Below are 20,749 nucleotides of genomic sequence, written 5' to 3'. Positions count from 1 at the left end.
CTGTTTAATATTTCTCTAAGGAACTAGAAAACCCAAATGCTAATGTTTCTTTTGCATTATCTTATAGTTTGTTTATTCACTGTGTTCTCTGAACTGAGTCAATTACTTATGCTACATTCCACAGGAGAAATGAAGGAATTCAGAAAGCAAAAGCCAATCTGTTCTGAGGCCCAATTCCAGGCAAGTGTTTATGCCAAAGAGAAGCAGATGTTTATACGTAATCATACCAAAAGGGCCCCAAGGGTGGGAAGCAACTAAAGCCAGTAAGTCAACAAACACATCGTGAACACAATCCTCCACTATTTCATTATCTGCACTAAGAATGCAATCAATAAAGAAGTTTCGTTAACCACAGTGGGAAAGCTCAGTAATCAAAGGAAGACTTCCTTGGAAAAAATAAAAGATTGGAAAAAGGAAGAATCAGAAATGTTATAAAAGAAAACATACAAAGAAACCAGAGAAGGCTTTGATCTGCAGAGTTTTAGAAATGGATAATATTCATCAAATAAAGCATCTACGATGACTTAGGTACAGCCCTGACTATGAGCCAAGTGGCTAGACGGAGGGTGTCAAAGTCTTTTCTGGCCTTAAGACACTAACTGGAATTAGGGGAGGCTTAGAGTTGTATGCCACCAACACCCCTTACGTTTGCAGCCTTCAGGTCCAAACCCAAAGTGGTTGACCTCACAGCGCTCACAGTGCTGACCGGTGATGCCAGGCTGGCACTCACACTGGCCGGTGCGGATGTCACACTGCCCATTGGTGGAGCCCAAGGCATGGCAGTCACACCTGAAAATGAACACAGGACATTTCTCAGGCAAAAAAAAAAAAAAAAGACTTTAAGCAAAACCTTTTTTTTTTTTTTAAGTATAGCACTGATCTTGTATCAGAAAACTGAATGGTAAGCGTTACTAAGATGGAATGTTAAGGGTTATTAAGCCCCTAAGGTTCAAGTAATTTTCATGAGTGGTATTCAGAACTTCTTTTCCTAACTTAACTGCTACCAGTGTTCTCCAACCTGGGACTGTATGGACACTAAGTAACAACTCTGAAAACAGAAGTTCCCAGGCTGCAACCCTGGAGAGTCTGATTCTAAGTGCCTCAGAAAGGACCTGGCAATTTGTACTTTTAAAAGATTGTTCAGGTGATTCTGGCACAGCTGGGGCCACTGTGCTCCACTCCTTTCTTTCAATAGCTTTATTACAATTCTCCAGCATTGCCCCTGAAGGATGCGTTGCCTACATTAGGCACTCCAGGAATTTCTGAACAGTCAACTATTAAACGTAACTTATAAAAATTCATTTTTTATAACAGAAAAAGCAAAGATTACTTCCACCAAAGGCACCTATGTCTCACCTCTCACAGCCTTGCCCACTCTGCAGGTTGTAGAATCCAGGGTCGCAAGCACCACAGTCCCGGCCAGTCACATGAGGCAAACATTCACATTGCCCCATCACAGGGTTACAGTTGCTCTGCTGCTTCACTGTCCCATACGGATTGCAACTGCAGGCTAAGGCAGGAAGACAGAGACAGCAAAAGACACAAATCACCTGAGAGAAATACTAAAATATAAACAATCCAAAGAGATTCTTTAGACTTGTATTGCCAGGTTGGTAGCTGCTGGTCACATGTGGCTACTGAGCACTTGAAATGTGGCTGGCTGATCTGAATTGAGATGTGCTATAAATGTGAGATACGCAATGGATTTTCAAGGTTTAGCCTGAGAAAGAATATATATTTCATTAATAATTTTTATTGATTACAATAAGAAATAATATGTTAGATATATTAAATAAAATACATTAGTATTCATTTCACCTGTTTCTTTTTACGGGACCACAGGTGTCAGACGCCATGACTGTCCTTTTTATACTTTTTTAATGTGGTGACTAGAAAATTCTAAATGACAAAAGCAGTTCACAATGTACTTCTATTGGACTAAACAACTATACGTATTTTAAGAGACACATAAGAATTGTCACAATAAAGGGACATTTAACTGTGACAGAATCTGGTTAAAGGCTGATTACCTTTGCATTTGTCTGCTGGATTGGGAGCCAGGGGATTTCCAAAAAATCCGTCTTTGCACCGGTCACAATAGAAGCCAGCAGTATTATAGATGCACTTCAGGCATTCTCCTGTCAAGCGATTGCAATTTCCAACTGCGTTGGGATCAATGTTGTCATTGCACTGGCACAGGCGGCAAAGTCTCACGGGGCCGTTTCTACCTAGGGGGTCTCCAAAGTAGCCATCATCACAGAGCTCACATCTCTTACCTGGGGATGAGACAATCTGATGTTATGAGAAAGAAAAGCCTTAGACGTTTTTGGTGCTAGATTACCACTGGCTACAGGTAGTCCAGAGTAATCATCACATGAGAGAAGACATGGTGCAACAAAGGGCAAAGGACCTGGGCTGCAGCCCTGGCATGGGGCCAGATCATCAGAGTGACCTTGAGCACATCTCTATTTCCTCACTAGAAAGGAAGCACCTGGTCTGCCTACTTCACTTCAACTGTTGTGACAATCAACCCAAACCATCTATTAAAAGTGCTCTGTAAATGAGTTAAGCCCAAGGTTTATAAACCTCTCCAGTCTCAAAGGATAGTACATTCGTATATGTTGTTTTGGCAGATGATATTAAAAGAGGTGAAGTGCCACTCTTGACACCATAGGTTTCCCACACAACAGGGTGAGCAGAACCATTCTCTTAAAATGTAACAGGCATGTGCTAATCCTTGTTAATCAGTATCAATTGGTACAAAATCAGGGTATGTTAGAAGGGAACTTAGAAATCATCAGTTGCTGCCTGCTTGTGTCAAATATTATAGATCAAGGAAGAGACAGGATAAGTACTTTGCCTGCAACCAAAGAACTGACAGGTAGAGAGGGAGAGCTAGAATCCAGGGCTCTTTCCACTGTCCTAAATTCACCACTCCTCATCCTTCCTTTTCCACTTACCTACCATGATTAGTTCAAGTTGGGCTCATGATATCTTTGTAATCAGTAGGGCCTGAATTAGCCTAAAATTTCTGGTGAATCCGAGGTTTATTAATTCATTCAACAAGTATTTTCTGAGCTCTACTACATAACAGCCAGCACTGTTCTAGGTCATTAGGATGATGTGAACAAGGTGGATAAGGTCTCTGCTCTCATGAAGCTTATGCAGCGGTTGGTGAAGACCAATACATAGACACACAGATAAACAAGATTACTTCAGATAGGGATACGCATAAAAAATTTAAACAAAATAGAGCAACATGATGGGGTGAAGGTGAGGGCTACTTTATACTGGTGGGTGGGGAAAAATTCTGTAAGAAGACGACGTTGGGATAGCAATGGAAAGACAGAGAAGAGACCAGCCAGGATATTATCCAAGGGAAGAAAGTTTCAGACAAAACAAGATAAGCCATGGAAGCAGTTCAAACCCATGTAGGAGCATGGAGGTCAGAGTAAGTAAGGGATTTGGTTTTAGTGTATTAAGAAGCTACTGGAGGGTTTAAAAGTGGTATAATGTGAGGTACATTTTTAAAGGACCATTTTGGCTTCCATGTGGAGATTGGATCCACTGTAGGGGAGCAGGTGAAGCAGGGAGAACAATTAGGCAATCCCAGGTGAGAGATAATAGGTTTGAACCAGGGTAGTGACAGTGGAAGTGGTGAAAAGTGGTCAGATCTGAGATAAAATCAGTAAGATTTGCTGACTGTTTCTAGGACTTGAAAGGAAGATGAATCAAGTATAAGCCCTGAGGTTTCAGCTTGAGCAACTAGGCTAATGGCAGCATATTTACTAAGATGAACAAGATTGGAGGAGAAACAAAGGGTTGAAGAAAAGGGAGGAAATCAAATATTTAACTTGGATTTGTTTAAATTTGAATTCCTTAGGCTATGTGAATCAAGATCACAGCAGAAAATGGCTGATACAATCAAATCAGCACGGAGTGTAGGGAAACTGCGAGGAGAGTGTAGCACTTGAGATAGGCTCTATACCCTGGGCCCTCAGGTGGTAGGTGGAACAGCTAGCAGAACCTAAAGGTGAAAAGAGCTGTTTGGACAAGGTCTGCCAGGAGCTGAGAACTTTGATTTGAGGTCATCAATCCAGAGAACCCCATAGAGAAGGAGCCATGGGATAAATACTCTGTCCTCACCCTCTTCCTTCTCTGTGAGCTCCCGTATGTGCTTCCTGCTGTCTGAATGCAGATGGAGCCTGGCATTTGATGCAGTGCATGCAGTTCTCAGTCAGGGTGGAGAAAGGTGAACAGGGATGTGGAAAGGCAAGCGGAAGGCTTCTAGCCCACCACCCAAGTGGAAATGGCAAGTAGGTAGCTCAGGAGAGGTGTCAGGGCTGGAATTACAAACTTAGCTATCATATAGAAAGGCTTTTGAAGCCTAAAGACGAGATTTGATCATCTAAAGGGGAGATGGTAGATCAAGGTGACATGAAAGCCCTTGGTTGAGAGATGGAGACAATGAGGGGATACCCAAAAGAGAGATGGAAGGAAACAAGGAGAGTGAGCCTCAGTTTCCTATTAGGAAAACCATAACCACTGAAACTGAACCAAACACAAAGATCCAAAACAACCCCGAAGCCCCTTTCCCCGAGGTCTTTTTATAGAATGGAACACTGAAAGCAGACAGAGCGAGCAGACTTACCAGTGGTGCCAGTAGGACAGTTGGTGCACACCACCTCTTTTGTCTTGGGGACAACAGCACAACTTGAGCCTCCGGGACACGGACAGGGCTGGCAATCAGAGGAGGTTCCTGCAGTTGAATCTCCATAGTACCCATCACTGCACTTCTCACAGTGCGGGCCAGCCGTATTGTCTCTGCAGTTACAAACACCTATTCGGAGGGCAGGTGTGAGAAAACAGGCAAGTGTACAAGTATGTAAGACAATGAGCACTTTCTACCCAACTGCTAAAGAGAAGTTAGGTCTAAGAGCTGCCAAAGATCATCTCACCTGTCTCAGGATCACAGGTCTCGCTGTGTCCATTGCAGGTGCAAAGCACACATGGACTGTATGGTCCAAGACTAGGAGTTTCTCTTCTGTAACCTGAAAGGCACATCTCACAAAACTGCCCTCCATATCCCACAGGACAGGTGCAGGACTCCACCCAAGTTGCAGGGACTCCAGGCCCAGGACGAGCACTTGCCAGGGTGACATCATCCAAATATCCAGCACCTGTGTATGGTGAGGAAAAGAAAATCACCAAACTGGCTTGTTTTCCACACCTTGTGTAACCTCAGTAACACTAAAAAGTAACTAGACCCCAACTTCCAGAGAAAATCAGCCATTAGCTTAACTGGGCTCTGATACACTAAACAAGATATCCACATCTATCCCCTGGAGAAGAGAATTAGAAAACAGCATTTAGAAAAATCATGTGGTACTGAGTGCTAAGTATCTGGAGTAGTGGTATAGCAAACTTTTATTTTATTTATTAATTTGTTCATTTATTTATTTATTTATTGAGATGGAGTTTCACTCCGTCTCCCAGGCTGGAGTGCAGTGGTGTGATCTTGGCTCACTGCAACCTCCGTCTCCTGGGTTCAAGCAATTCTCCTGTCTCAGCCTCTTGAGTAGCTGGGATTACAGGCGCGTGCCACCATGCCCGGCTAATTTTTTTTTTTTTTTTTTAGTAGAGATGGGGTTTCACCATGTTGGCCAGGCTGGTCTCGAACTCCTGACCTTAGGTGATCAGCCTACTTCGGCCTCCCAAAGTGCTGGGATTACAGGCGTGAGCCACTATGCCCGGCCCAAACTTTTACATTTTTTAAAACACACACACGTACCCTTAGATTTGCTGAATTTTATAGTCCCCACCTATGTGAAAAATGAAAAGCATTAGACAATCATTTGAAGTGAGAAGAGGTATGAGCAAGAGTGTGGGGGAAAAAAGAGTTTACATCTATAGCCATTAAGCAGTGTTTTCATTCTTTTGCTACAAAAGCAGGCACTAACTACAGAATTCAAGGATAAGACAGACGGGAAAGCACCTGTCAACAGGTAATACTCAGGTTATATAATTTCTGTCCTCTGTAAAACAGCCAAAAAACCCCCAAAAAACAAAAAACAAAAACTCTCAAGTAAAGTTCTAATACTCAGAGTTACTTCTTACAAGTATACAACAAAGCCCAATGCTTTTCCATTTCTATAAGAAACCAGAGGAAACCTTATATTGCATTAGACCAATGGTTCATCCAATCCAGTGGTGCCCCTGATACAAGCATCAGCAGGAACATTTTATCAGAGAGGTAGAGGCCTCAGTAACATCATCATATTTCCCTGTAATCTCCATTCTACTCTTGGGTTTTGCAGTCTTACGCTTAAAGCGTATTTTTCATGTTATGAAATAGCACTTGCTGTTTATAAAATTCATTTGAAAATTGACCACCTAAGGCTGAAGGACACCTCCATTACTACCCTAAACGTACTACTTTAGTATGTTTACAGGTTTCTCTTGCCTAGTTAGGTCATGAGATATGACTTTATGGTTTACTGTGGTTCCAATTCTAAACATTGTTAAATCTCCCCATTCTAAAAATACTCTTTCATCGATCTTGTCCCTACTCCCAAATTATAGCCCATGTCTTTTCCTCATAGCCAAACTTCTTAACAGAACATTCTGTATTTTACTTCAACTTCAAATTACTTTTTAAAGCACTATGATCTTTCAGTTTCATACCCTCCCCCCACTGACTGATTGATTGATTGATTGAGACAGATTCACTCTGTAAACTCAGGCTGGTATGCAATGACATGATCACAGCTCACTGAGGGCTCAACCTTTTGGGCTCACGCATCCCCCTGCCCTCAGCCTCCGAAGTAGCTAGGACCACAGGTGTGTGCCACCACGCCCAGCTAAGTTTTTTGATTTATAGAGACAGAATCTTGCTATGTTGCCCAAGCTGGTCTTGAACACCTAGCCTCAAGCAATCTTCCTGCCTCAGCCTCCCAAAGTGCTGGAATGACAGGCGTGAGCCACCACACCTGGACAGTTTTAACACTTCCTAAAAACAAAAACTCAGCAATGATTAAGGGATCACCCAATCCAAAACCCAATGATGCTAGCTTCCTAAACTTGTTAATTGTTTCTCTTTCTTAAAATTCTTTTTCTCCCTTGGGTCTTATTTATTTAATTTTTTTGAGACAGGGTCACACTCCATTGGCCAGGCTACAGTACAGTGGCACAATTACTGCTCACTGCAGCCTTGACCTCCTGAGCGCACATGATCCTCTCACCTCAGCCTCCTGAGAAGCTGGTACTACAGGCGTGCACCACCATACTCTGCTAATTTTTTGTACTTTTTAGTAGAGATGGGGTTTCGCCATGTTGCCCCTGGGTCTTGGAGCATGGACCTTAACTGTTTCCAGGATTCCATCCTTCTTTCCCATCTATATTTTCTGTCATATTTCCAAGTTTAAAAATTATTGCCCATATGTTGACAACCTTCTAAATCTGGATCTCTAGTCCTAATCTCTAAGCCCCAGATTCATATTTCTAACTACTTATAAGCCATTTTTATCTGGATATTCACGCAGGCTTCTCAAAAATCAACACATCTAAGCTGCAGATGCCTCTCCCAATACCACATCATCACTAACTCCACCTCCCCAAATAGCTGCACCTTGCTAGAGAAAAAGGTCCTCGTTTAAAACATTTTTTTAGGAAAAAAATTTTGGCCAGGTGCAGGGGCTCATGCCTGTAATCCCAGCACTTTTGGAGGTCGAGGTGGGGGAATCACCTGAGGTCAGGAGTTTGAGACCAGCCTGGCTAACATGGTGAAACCCCATCTCTACTAAAAATACAAAAAATTAGCTGGGTGTGGTGGGGCATGCCTGTAATCCCAGCTACTTGGGAGGCTGAGCAGGAGAATCGCTTGAACCGGGAGGCGGAGGTTGCAGTGAGCCAAGATCATGCTATTGCACCCCAGCCTGGGTGACAGAGCAAGACTCCGTCTCAAAAAAAAAAAAATTTTAAGTCTTAAATTCTTTTTCACCTAAAATTATAACAAAATCATTCAATAATTTATGACTTTTAATAATTTAACCAATGGCTCAAATTATAAATTATAATTACACAACAGTAAATAAAAAGAAATGAAGATGAGGCAACTTGAGCCAGTAGAATTATAATTAGAATTTTTTTTTTTTTTTCTGAGACAGATTCTCATTTTGTCGCCCAGGCTGGAATGCAGTGGCATGAGCTCAGCTCACTGCAACACTGCCTCCTGGGTTTCAGCAATTCCCATCCCTCAGTCACCCAAGTAGCTGGGATTACAGGCTTTCGCCACCTCACCTGGCTAATTTTTGCATTTTTAATAGAGATAGGGTTTCACCATGTTGCCCAGGCTGGTCTCAAACTCCCGGCCTCAAGTTATCTGCTCGTCTCAGCCTCCCAAAGTGCTGGGATTACAGGTGTAAGTAACTGTGTCTGGCCTATAATTAGGTTTTCTAGAAAATCTATTCATATACAATGTAACCTCAATTGACCTACTGATCAATTGAGTAATCAATTAGTGAATAATACTATTTACTAATTTTACCAAATTTTTTCCAGGTCCTTGAAAGCAGTTAAAAAACGCATTGTTCTTATATATAATTCATGTATAATGTGGTTGTTATACACTTCTCAGCGTTATATATTAGGAAAGAGAAACTTTTGCATTATCATGAATCTTTCTACCCGATCATCTTTTTAAACAACTCTCCTAAATTATATCATAACTTACTTCTCTCACTGTATGTCCCACGGATCTTGATAGAGGTCAAGTTGTTTAGGAGCTTCTGAAATTCAAAAGGGGTAAGAGCAGGCCTCCAAGGGTAATCTGTTGCTTCATGGAGCCTGGAGAGAAAGAAAGGGCCACATTAACCTCTGTAAGGATAATTCTGGATGTTGGGGAAACATTTCTTATTCATTTATGCCACCAACAACGCAATGCTCTGACAATCAAATCAAATAAAAAATGAGACTATTGATTTGTTAGTACAATTGGAAAAGATAAAGGTAAACAAAGGAAGGCTCCCTTTTACAAAATCACCACAATAACCCAGAAGGTTTTCTTTAAAATATATCTAGAGGCCAGTTAAACTTAAATAAAGACACCACTTTCACAATGCTAGTCAAGTCTCATTTTACAAAGAAGGCTATCTTACCTGAAGACATACTTCACAGTGGTCTCACTTGGATAGGAATTGCCCTGAGCGATCAAGGGCACAGATACTCTTAAGCCAGCTCCCTCAAGCACAAGGTCTTCTGCAGAGAGGCGAGTATCTCGCCTGTCCACTCGAAAGGAGAAGGAGAGGTTCTGACCATAACTCAACACCTGCTTGCCCAAGAACTTTGCTGGAATGCAGACACAATGGTGGGCAAGAATGTGAGACTGAGATTAAACAGAGGCACACAGCAAGTCAGACTGCTTTCTAGCCTTACTTACCAGGAGCAATGAAGTACCTAGGAAAGTAGCTGTCTGAGATCACGGCAATATCTTGCCTCTCAGAGGACCATTCCAGAGATGCTTCAGAGCCATCTCTCTGTTCCACACGCCACCCATCCTCATCTGCAGGTAGAGAAGGAAAACACAAGCACTTTACACTGTAAACATCCTGAATTCAGGTCTTCTATGTACCATAAAAATGTGTAAGACCACACCTTGTATACAGAAAGGCATCAATAAACCTTTTTAAATAAATGGATCCTACAACAGTACCTATATATGCTATACCACTCAAACTATATTTTACTTTATTACTATTTACATAACATTTGCAATCACTATTCATTGAGATAAATTCTAAAGCCAAAAGTACATTTTCATTAAATTAAAAGGCCAAACTATAAAAACTATGCATGCTAAATAATACAAAGTGTTGCCAACCATCAAAAAGCCCTCAAAGAGTTACTGATTTTATGTTTAAAAATATTTTAAGTGTAGTCTCACAGCTCTAACAGGTTGGGGGATGAGGTCTAAATTACCAATCTGAAAGGAAGAGGAGATAGAATAAACACTGTAGCCAACAGCATTTGTACAGACAGAAGAATGCCCAAAGCAGAAGCAGGGTGTGCAACCCCTAGGATTAGATGATTCCAGATTAAAAAATCCAGGTTTGCATCTGAAAAAGATTAAGACACACTCAGTTACTTTTTTTTACTTGAACTATGGTAACAGAGAAAACACAATGCAGCCAGAGAAAGAATGCACTACCTTTCACAATTGAAGCCTTCGACATTGTCTTTGCAAACACATCTTCCTGTTTCAACATTACATTCATCTATGCTGCCAGAGGGATCACAAGAGCATGGCCTATTCAATGAAAAATGGATAAAACAATCAGAGAAGGGAGAAAAATTCTATTCTTAAAGCCAACCCTTTCTTTCTCTGAGACAGTTTTTTTTTTTTTTTGAGACAGAGTCTCACACTGTCGCCCAGGCTGGAGTGCAGTGGCGCCATCTCAGCTCACTGCAACCTCCACCTCCAGGATTCAAGCGAATCTCCTACCTCAGCCTCCTGAGTAGCTGGGACTACAGGTGCACGCCACCACACCCAGCTAATTTTTGTATTTTAAGTAGAGACAGGGTTTCACAATGTTGGCCAGGATGGTCTCGATCTCTTGACCTCGTGATCCGCCCACCTCGGCTTCCCAAAGTGTTGGGATTACAGGCGTGAGCCACTGGCGCCCAGCCAACAGATTTTTTTTTTTAAAGAAATACACATAGAACAAAATGGATCCTAAAGCCTTTTTTTTTTTTTTTGAGACAGAATCTCGCCCTGTCACCCAGACTGGAATGCAGTGGCGAGATCTCAGTTCACTGCAAGCTCAGCCTCCCAGGTTCATGCCATTCTCCTGCCTCAGCCTCTTGAATAGCTGGGACTATAGGCACCTGCCACTATGCCCAGCTAATTTTTTTTGTATTTTTAGTAGAGACGGGGTTTCACCATGATCTCGATCTCCTGTCCTTGTGATCCGCCCGCCTCGGCCTCCCAAAGTGCTGGGATTACAGGAGTGAGCCTAAAGTCATTTTTATATTGGTTTCAGTCTAAGATAGTCATCCCATTAAAACTCTGCTTACTCTCTGTACAAGCCAAACCCCTGTGGCTCACCATTACAGCTAGTCCTCAGTCTTGCTGACAATTATTATGGGAAAAATATTTACCATGCTGCCAATAAGCCACAAGATCTATTAATATGTGTTGACTACATATAGATTCTGCCCTCTTCTTCTGGCTTTGAAAATATTTTACCTGCATCCTGCCTCAGTGAGAGAATGGAATCCAGGCTGGCAACGGTCACATTTGTCCCCCATTACTCCTGGCTTACAGCTGCATCTGCCGTAACTATCACACTGTGTGCTTAGAGAGCCTAAAATGTAAAGTGCCTATTGTCAAACAAAAATTCGGCCAGATACGTAAGTAAAATCAATGTGTTAAAGAAAGATAACTGGTAATTAAAAGCAATGCCTGAGAACCAGTATGCAATCTCCTGATGGTCACAAAGAGAATAAAAACCAAATTTTAAATCAGAACTTTCTCAAAATCATGCCCCTTTAAGCCACGGGATTTTAAGTTTCTAGACACATGCTAAAATGAATTCACTCATCAATGTTGAAAATCACTTTGTACCCAATGAAACACTACACACAAGACCAGTTACTTCTCTGTGGGCGATCACAGTCCCTTAAGGCCCATGTCTAGAATTTAAGTATTTATAGGGCTAAATTACAAAAATAAAGGTCAAACTCTTGAAGAAATGGGCTAGACTAAGAAAGCTGTGCATCTCTGTACACACACCAACATGCTAAGAATAGTTTAGCACTCTAAGGAGATTAGACTAAACAAAATCATTAACAAGGAAGAACTCACAAAGCAGTTAACCTTTTACAGTCAAAGTTCAAATTGTCTCTACGATCCTGTTGGTAATTATTTACAGAACCATTACTCAGACCACCACCCCCCTCTTACACACCAGAAACTCATCTGAAAGTTCAACTTGGTTAAAAAAGGTGGAGGTGTGGGGTACAGACAGATCTTGACTCATTTCTGTGTTACAATATTGTACACACTTCCACACTTAGTTGTGCAAATGCCTTGGAAACAAAGCTTTCCTTTCTGGGGGTCCACGGAACTATCATTTTGTCTTTCAATCCATCTTCCTGTCACTTACCCACAGGACTACAGTGGCATGGAGAGCAGGCTTCATTGTTTCCAAGGCGGAAGAAGTTCTCCCGGCACCTCTCACAGTGGGCGCCATCTGTGTTATCCTGGCAGTTGGTACAGTGACCCCCATGGCCAGTAGAACGATAGAGTTCAGGGTCGAAGTAGCATTCCTGGGATCGACCATTGCAGTCACAGGCTGTCAGTCAAAACACATGAGTTACATCAGATCTGGGTACCTTTAAGAACAGCATTTTAAGACTTAAAACCAAACATAATTTCCCACATCTCTGAGACAGACAGACGGTGGTAGACTAAGAATGACTACCAGATGCACTGTTTATCAACAACAAGAAGGCCAGGTGCAGTGGCTCATGCCTATAATCCCAGCACTTTGGAAGGCTGACGCAGGCAGATCACCTGAGGTAAGGAGTTCAAGACCAGCCTGACCAACATGGTGAAACCCTGTCTCTACTAAAAATACAAAAAATTAACCAGGTGTGGTAGCAGGTGCCTGTAATCCCAGCTACTCGGGAGGCTGAGGCAAGAGAATCGCTTGAGCCCGAGAGGCGGAGGTTGCAGTGAGCTGAGATCACGCCACTGGGCAGCAGGCTGGGCAACAAGAGCTAAAACTCTGTCTCAAAAACAAACAAAAAACCACCACTAACAAAACCCAACAGTATGTCAATAAAGGGTATATATAGCCAGAAGATAAAGAAATGTTCCTCCCTCTAAAAAATAGCACCATCATAAATTACAAGGAATTCCCATACTTAGAAAAGAAACTGCCTCCAGGTAATTGTTCATATACAAGTAAAAGTCAAATCAAATTACAATTCTCCTGAATCTTTAGCCTTTATTCTAGTATCAGCTCCAAAAACAAGGTGGCATTTTATATGCAGGCTTCAATTTACCTTAACTTTTTAGGCCTCAGATGAGTCAAATACATTAAAACACTAACTTCCAAAGTGCCAGATTATTTATATATCTAGACTGGGGTAACTTGAGACACATGGGTTAAAAATAGTGCCACGACAGATGAAAGCAGAATTAAAAAGAAATCTAGATCCTCCAGAAACATCCATGTACAGGGAAGCCTCAACTCCAAATGGGTGATCTGTTAAGTAGCTATATTCCCTGCAGGGCACAACCATATTTTAAGACCAAGTATCTGTAGTCACAGAAATTCCTTACTATATTTACAATAAAAAGATTTTTTTCTGAGTTATTGATTCTTCCCTAAATGTAGACAGTATCTTGAAATTATAAAATAAGTAACTTAAATAAAATATAAAATAACATAAATAAAAAGAAGTTTTATTTGGTTTCAAATCGAACAGGATATTGTTGTTTTAAAAAAATATTTGAATATATCTTTTTTTGTATACATTTTTCTTTTCTTAATGTAGACTTCTTCCAGCCAAAATCATGAACACATTTTGATTTGTTTTTTGGAGACAGGGTCTCACTCTCGAGTGCAGTGGTGTCACCATAACTCATTGCAGCCTCAAATTCCTGAGCTCAAGTGATCCTCCTCCTGCCTTAGCCTCCCAAGTAGCTGGGACTGCAGATGTGTGCCACTATACTCAGCTAATTTTTAAAAAATTTTTTGTAGAGACAAGGTCTTGCTATGTTGCTCAGGCTGGTCCCAAACTCCCAGGCTCAACTGATCCTCCTGCCTCATCCTGCCGCGTAGCTGGGAGTACAGGCACATGCCACCATGCCTAGCTAATTATTTTATTTTATTTTTTATTTTTGCAGAGACAGGGTTTCACTGTATTGCCTAGGTTGGTCCCGAATGAGTCTCCCACCTTGGTCTCCCAAAGTGCTGGGACTGCAAGTGTGAGTCACCATACCCAGCCCCTTTTGTTCTTTTTCTCTCTTCCTTATGATCAGTTATTTATAGCACAGTAATATAATTGTAAACTTCTTTAGAAACTTGAGTTATTGCCACCAAAAAATCTGAGTTTTGTTAAGTTAGTTTTAAAGGGCCCTTTTCCTTCTTCATTAGCTATTTCTCTTCCCTCAAGATGCCCTAGTTTATCCCTCAATCCACCAAGCCCAGCCCACCTAAAGATCTGATGTTGTGAGACGGTGAAGCGGAATAACACCCCTGTCCACGCTGTCCCAACCCACAGCTAAAGCAAATGCCATGGCTCCCTCCTTGAGAGAAGGTAGTTCTCTTCCCTAACCCTAGCATCCTGACAATAATGCAGTATTGTCACGACATCCAGAAATGTCACTCTTTGAAGTGTCACAGTGCTGAGGGGACTAACGAGAAAAGCAAATTGACTTAGTTCGTCATCAAAGTCCTTTAGCTACAGTACTCAGTTCATTTGCTAGAGGTGAAATGGCAATGTTTGCTTTTTTAAGTAACTTCCTGGATAGACTCAAAATACGACATTATTAAGCAGAATGCTTTTCAAGCACACGTCCATTTATTTAAATGCCACATCTTAGGAGTATTTCATTCTTGTACCAGCCTTTATTGTATAGCTTCCAACACTGAATATTACAGTTCAGTAATAGAATTAAAGAAGCTCAAGCAAGTGCTTACAAATGTTAGAGGAGGCTGTAAATTTTACTTGCAAATCTTAGGATTTGTTGAAAAGACTCGGCAGCTCATTGGAAATAGTCATGAGTTAAGATAGTGGTCCCTTCTCGGGGTTTCTGCAAATAATTTTTTTGTTTGTTTTTGTTTTTTGAAATGGAGTCTCGCTCTGTTGCCCAGGCTGGAGTGCAGTGGTGCAATCTTGGCTCACTGCAACCTCCGCCTCCCGAGTTCAAGCAATTCTCCTGCCTCAGCTTCCCAAGTGAGTAGCTGTGATTACAGGCATGTGCCACCACACCTGGCTAATTTTTGTATTTTAGTAGAGGCAGGGTTTCACCATGTTAGCCAGGCTGGTCTCGAACTCCTGACCTCAGGTGATCCAACCCCATCGGCCTCCCAAAGTGCAAAGATTACAGGCATGAGCCACCATTCCTAGTCTCTGCCAATAATTTCTGCAAGTTAAGAGTATCTTCTTTCTTATTCTCTTTATTCTTAAAAGAACATGATAAAGAATATTTGTAAGGACATAAGAAAATTATCGCTGCTTTAAAATCATGATTAAAAGGTTCCCTTCTCCTGAGATTTCTTTCTCTATCTGTTCAGAATAAACCACGATATTGTGAAGGGATAAACAATGTTTTAAGTTTTTTCATTTTACCTTTTTCTAGGAATACTAGGACCTATTCTTCTTCCCAAAGTTACCCACCTCTCCATCGGAGGAGTGGGAAAATTCTCCCTGTTGTACTCTTTAGTGAGATAAAGAAAAAAATAGTTTTGAGAAATAATCTTGTGCAGCCAGGCGCAGTGGCTCCCACCTGTAATCCCAGCACTTTAGGAGGCTGAGGCAGGTGGATCACCTGAGTGAGGTCAGGAGTTCGAGACCAGCCTGGCCAACATGGTGAAACCCTGTCTTACTAAAAACACAAAAATTAACTGGGCATGGTGGCATGCACCTGTAATCCCAGCTACTTGGGATGCTGTGGCAGGACAATCGCTTGAACCTGGGAGGCGGAGGTTGTAGTGAGTTGAGATCACTCACTCCAGCCTAGGTGACAGAGTGAGACTCAGTATCAAAAAAATAATAATAATAAAATAATCTTGGAATGGCCATCTTAGCCTAGAATTCATTATATTTGATACATGTTAATTACCTTGGCTGCCTGAGCATTCATAAAAATAATACTATTTTAAAGGGGAACAAAGAAGACTAGAGAAACCATATTCTGGAGTAGAGTACACTGGCCCAGTATTTGCATCTAAATAAACTTCTAAACCTTGCAGATGCTCCTCCAACTCTGGGACGTGTGTTCATGAAGGAAACACAAAACCCTCAGTTTGCCTTTACAGTGAATTGCCCTCATCTATGACTTTCCTCTGACTTGAATACTACTCAAATTACAGAAAAAGCATGGCCTTTCAGAGCTTTCCTTTGAAGGAGGAATAAAAGGAAGTCACCCATTCCTTCTTCCACCCTTGGAAGTCCTCAAGACAATCGACAGACTGACGCCATGGGGCACTCACGCAGGCATTCACTGGCACTTTCTGCAGTTGCCCTCCTCCATGGCCGGTCATTGAAGAAAGGAAGACACTTTTCACAGTCTACTCCATATGTGTTATGTTTGCAGTTACACACCAGCTTATCAAATTCGTTCTTCATACACTCGCTTGCGTGTCCATTACATTTACATCTGGGGAGAGAAGAGACGCTCCAAAAAATTGAATGGCTGCAAAGTCCCAGACATGCACACAGAAAAACTATGTACCCAAAGAAGTAAGTTTTACCATTCAAAAGCGTAAACTGAGGAACTGAGCAAGATTAAGTAATGGCTGTCTGAATTTTCAAGGATGAAAAAAAATTAAACAAGGTAGCTTTACTTAACAGGGGTAGGGATTAACCAGACATGAAAAGAAAGTCCCTAACAATTTCTGAGGATATCTGAGGATCAATTCCTGAAGTCAAACCTGTGTATCAAGAGGCAGGAGAATGTAGTGGTTCAGAAAAGCATGGACTCTGAGGCCAGGCTGCCTGGGTTTGAAACCCTTCCCCATCACTTACCAGTGTAACTTAGCCTCTGTGCCTCGCCTGTAAAACAGGGATGATGATAATGCCTATTTCATAAGGTTAATGGGAAGATCAAGGAGTGCTTTATTTATGTGCTCAGGATTGCACAACCACAAAATAAGTCGATGAACATCAGCAATTATTCGCCATAATGATTTTAAAGTATTCCGACCTAAAGGTGGTGAGACACATTAGATACCTCAGCCCCATATGGATGTCTGGTAGTCAGACTAATATCCCCTGAGGTTGTTTGGAGCAAGAATCCCTGAAGATCCCCTAGATGCAAGTATGATAACAAACTAAGGACTCATGGAAATTCCCATCAATACTAATGTGCACCGTGGAGTAGTAATGTTTCCCTCACTTGCTTCCTTAATGACAGCAATCGGTCTCATAGCTTCAACTACCATTCACTGATACACTAAAACATTTCAGGATCATTGACAGTGTGGCAGGACGAGTCCCAAACTTAGATCTCCAGCTTTCATCTTCTCTCAAGCTCTTATCCTTCACTGCTGCACAAACTTTGATGTCCCCCATGACCTGAAATTTTACATATGTATAACCAAACTCATCAGTGTAGCTCATCTGTATTTTGTTAATAGTACCAACCATTCTCCTGATCACTAAACCTTAAAATTAAAAAAGCACCTTTGACTGAAGTCCTGGTTCAAATAAAATGCATCTATATGTTCCTTTCCATTCTGTTGCCACCAGCTTAATGTCATGTATTTGTTGCCTAACCCAGCATCATAACATGAATATAAATTCCCTCAATTGTACACTACTTTTACCCTGTTTGCACATTAATCCTCCTGGCCCACTGTTTTCTTATCAGAGTCTTACTCCAAATATTCTGCCTGATTTCTCATTGGGTACAGTTCCCATCAACTTACACTAAGCACCAATCCCATACAGGAAACAATGTAAGCAAAAGTAAGTTTTCTGCTCTTGGGATCTCACGGTCTAACACAGGGGAGGTAAGTCCAAGATTCTTCATCTGCTATTTAAGGTCTCTGGCCACCAAACTATCTTTCTGGTTTACAACTCTACAGATTCATAAGAGATTTTCCTTCAGTTAAATGGGTTTATACTCTCCCATCTCTAAACTTCTGCTTATGACATGTCCATTCTCTTGCATCCAACCAAGGCATCCTCCCCTTCCTTATCCAAAGCTTTCAAGACCCAGCTCAAATGCCATCTGCTTCTCTAGCCCGGCAGTTTTGAATCATTCTTGATATGTGGCATCTATTCTACTGCTGCTTTATCTATTTTTAAAAAACAGGTGACCACCAGTATTTCAGTTTTCACATATTCATACATCTCCTACCCTGTTCATTTGTAAGATCCGAGAAGGTCAGGACTTCTCAGTAGGATAAGGTGAGTCTTACCCTTCCTCAAGTGCTTCACAGTGCCTTTGTACTTAAATTGTCAATAAGAATTCACTAAGTGTGTGGACTTGACAAGGTTTTGGTAAACCTACATGCTTAGTTTCCAGAACGAGATCTGACAGTGAAAATATCCTAGGCTGCTGTCTGTCTTTCTAGCTAAGCATTATCACACAGGAAGGACTGTCGCTCCTATTCTTGGTAGAGAAAACATCTAACAACGGTATTAACACGGTTGTAAACAAGTTGCTAGATTCACCTCTACGAAAAGCTCCAAACACTTTCAAGACTAATTTAATAGTTTACTTACCTGCCACCCACAGCAAAATCAGAGATCGCATAATAATAGGACTTGAGAACTTTGGGATCGTTAAACACTTCATCTCCAAAAGTGTTCAGGCGATTAAGAGTTACTCTGATGTCAGTGGCAGTTACCCATTCCTGTCAGGAAGCAAAAATAGAAACACAAAAGAGAAGTGGAGGGACTGAAAATGATATAAACATGACAAAATGTTCTCAATCACTAACTTATCATTTAGCTTACGCCCTCTTCCAGCACTCAATCTATTATAATACTCAACGACTTCTTTAATTTTCTAATATTTTTCTCCTTCTTGACTCTTCCCTTCTTTGATTTGTTACTGTACTACTCAGAGTCTCAAAACACAAGGATAATAACAAATTTCTTTGCAAGGCTGCTGAGAGGCTTAAAATATAATGTGCAGCATACATTAGGGACTCAATACACATGCCCCTTCCCTCCATCCTGCATCCGCACCCCAAATACAGTCAGGGATACCAACTCAGAGCTCATGGAGCACCACACTTGGATCAGAGATGCTGGTCATTGCCTGCCCCTGCCCATGTTATAGCATCTATTCTTCCCTGCCAACCCAAACCACTACTGACAGATCTGAGGGAGATGCCCAAGTACTTGCTAATAAATCATTACATAGGCTTGAACCAATAGGATGTTGTCTGTGTTTGTCTTGACCCTCCCCACAATATCACCTTCTCTCTGAGGCCTTCCCTGGCCACCTTATCTAACATTGCTACCCCTCCCCAACTTCCTATTTCCTACTCTCACTTTATTTACAGTGTCTTTTTCCCACCACACTGTAAGTAGTACCATGAGGGCAGGAAACTTCTGTTTTGTCCACTGCAATTTCCCTAGCATGCAGGAGGTATGCAAACTATTATTTGCTACGTGAATGAATGAATTTGAAGAAACCACAACTTATCAAGTTGGTAGGTATACCATAATGGCAGAGGACAAGAATGGGGGCTGTAGAGTTTTTCCCTAGGTTTTATGAGATCTAAGCCCTTACACTGAGCTAATTTTAGGCAGATATTTACATGTGTGGTAGAATGCTATGCTAATGATCCCAGTGAATAATGTCTGCTAGGGTCCACACCCAGTGCAGTCTCTTTCTATGCTGACTCTAGGCTTGGGTGTGTGACTGGTTTCAGCCGCGGGTACATCAACAAATGTGACATAAGCAGAGGCTTGATAAGTACTTGTGCACAGGGACTCACCCTCCCAGATCACTTCCACTGTGGTATAAATCCTGGTCTAGCCTCCTGATAATAGAAGACCACAGGGAGACAGAGACCTAGGCCCCAGCTGACCTGTCAGGCGAAGTGACCCAGGCTAACACAGAATCATGAGAAATCATAAATCACAGTTATCTAAAACCATTAGGTTTTGGGGTGGTGTATTACATATAACCACGCAAAGATAGCATTTCCATTTTAAGTCCTTCCTAGGGACTGCACAACAAAATCACCTTTGGAGACGTAACAAGCAAGTGCAGAGGTGCAGACATCTATGTTTTCAGAAAGCTCCAGGTGAGTCTGGGAGGCACAGCCTTGATTTGGAACCACTGCCTTAAGCCACACCAAATACCTGGCATACAGAATAACATGGAGAGCTCATAAAAGCTAATCTCCACAAAGCCTTCAAGTATAATTAGAAAGGAGAAGAGACGATGATTTCACCATATCCAAACTTGGAACTCCAATAACAACTCCTACTCACAGCCACAACGGTAGGAATATTTTAGTCGTCTGTAATGTAAATAGCTAAACATATCTCTGTGTTTAGTGCTTATTATATCTTCTACAGGCTTCAACCTTATCACAGCTCTCTTTGAATAACAGCTTCTCAAAAAGCTAAGCCATTTTTCTTCCTAATGGGCATCTTTAAAGAACAGACCCTGGAGCTAGACCCTGCAGGTTCTGAATCCCAGTTCTGCCACTTAAACTGTGTGATTTGAGGCAAGTTACGTCCTTTCTGGGCCTCTGATTCCTCACCCGTAAAATGGAGACAATAAAAGTATCTACCTTACAGAGTTACTGTGAGGGTTAACTGAGGTAGAAAATCAAAAGGTTTAGAACAGTGCTTGTCACATTATAGTATGCTACAGTAAGTGCTTCAATAAACGTAAATTATTACCATAAATCGATACATGCTTAGTAATACTTATAATAGGGTGAAACCAAGAAGGGTCTCCTTCCCCATCTGGGAGATTACAGCTTCTGCAGGGAGGTTCAGGGAACAATGAAGAGAGGGAGAGAGGTGGGAGTTCCCTCTCATT

At 41.5% G+C, this 20,749-nt stretch overlaps 1 protein-coding gene across 2 annotated transcripts in view; it reads right to left on the bottom strand.

The window, feature by feature from the left end:
• The window catches only part of LAMC1 (laminin subunit gamma 1), a 122,258-nt gene that overhangs the window by 19,152 nt on the left and 82,357 nt on the right, over nt 1-20,749 (bottom strand). For both annotated transcript variants that reach the window (XM_002808258.4, XM_078001184.1), the window contains exons 3-16: nt 18,463-18,593; nt 16,224-16,390; nt 12,162-12,350; nt 11,243-11,360; nt 10,205-10,303; nt 9,976-10,112; nt 9,437-9,559; nt 9,156-9,345; nt 8,732-8,844; nt 4,959-5,180; nt 4,652-4,840; nt 2,031-2,276; nt 1,357-1,510; nt 647-789 (exon numbers count right to left, since the gene is read on the bottom strand). In XM_002808258.4, coding sequence (XP_002808304.4) covers nt 647-789; nt 1,357-1,510; nt 2,031-2,276; nt 4,652-4,840; nt 4,959-5,180; nt 8,732-8,844; nt 9,156-9,345; nt 9,437-9,559; nt 9,976-10,112; nt 10,205-10,303; nt 11,243-11,360; nt 12,162-12,350; nt 16,224-16,390; nt 18,463-18,593 — 2,221 coding nt within the window. The remainder of the gene's footprint in view (nt 1-646; nt 790-1,356; nt 1,511-2,030; nt 2,277-4,651; nt 4,841-4,958; nt 5,181-8,731; nt 8,845-9,155; nt 9,346-9,436; nt 9,560-9,975; nt 10,113-10,204; nt 10,304-11,242; nt 11,361-12,161; nt 12,351-16,223; nt 16,391-18,462; nt 18,594-20,749) is intronic.

This window comes from Macaca mulatta, chromosome 1 (assembly GCF_049350105.2).
Source record: "Macaca mulatta isolate MMU2019108-1 chromosome 1, T2T-MMU8v2.0, whole genome shotgun sequence".
NCBI classification, from domain to species: Eukaryota; Metazoa; Chordata; class Mammalia; order Primates; family Cercopithecidae; genus Macaca; species Macaca mulatta.
Note: the sequence above shows the minus strand (reverse complement) of the source record. Positions and strands in the feature narration are given on the sequence as shown.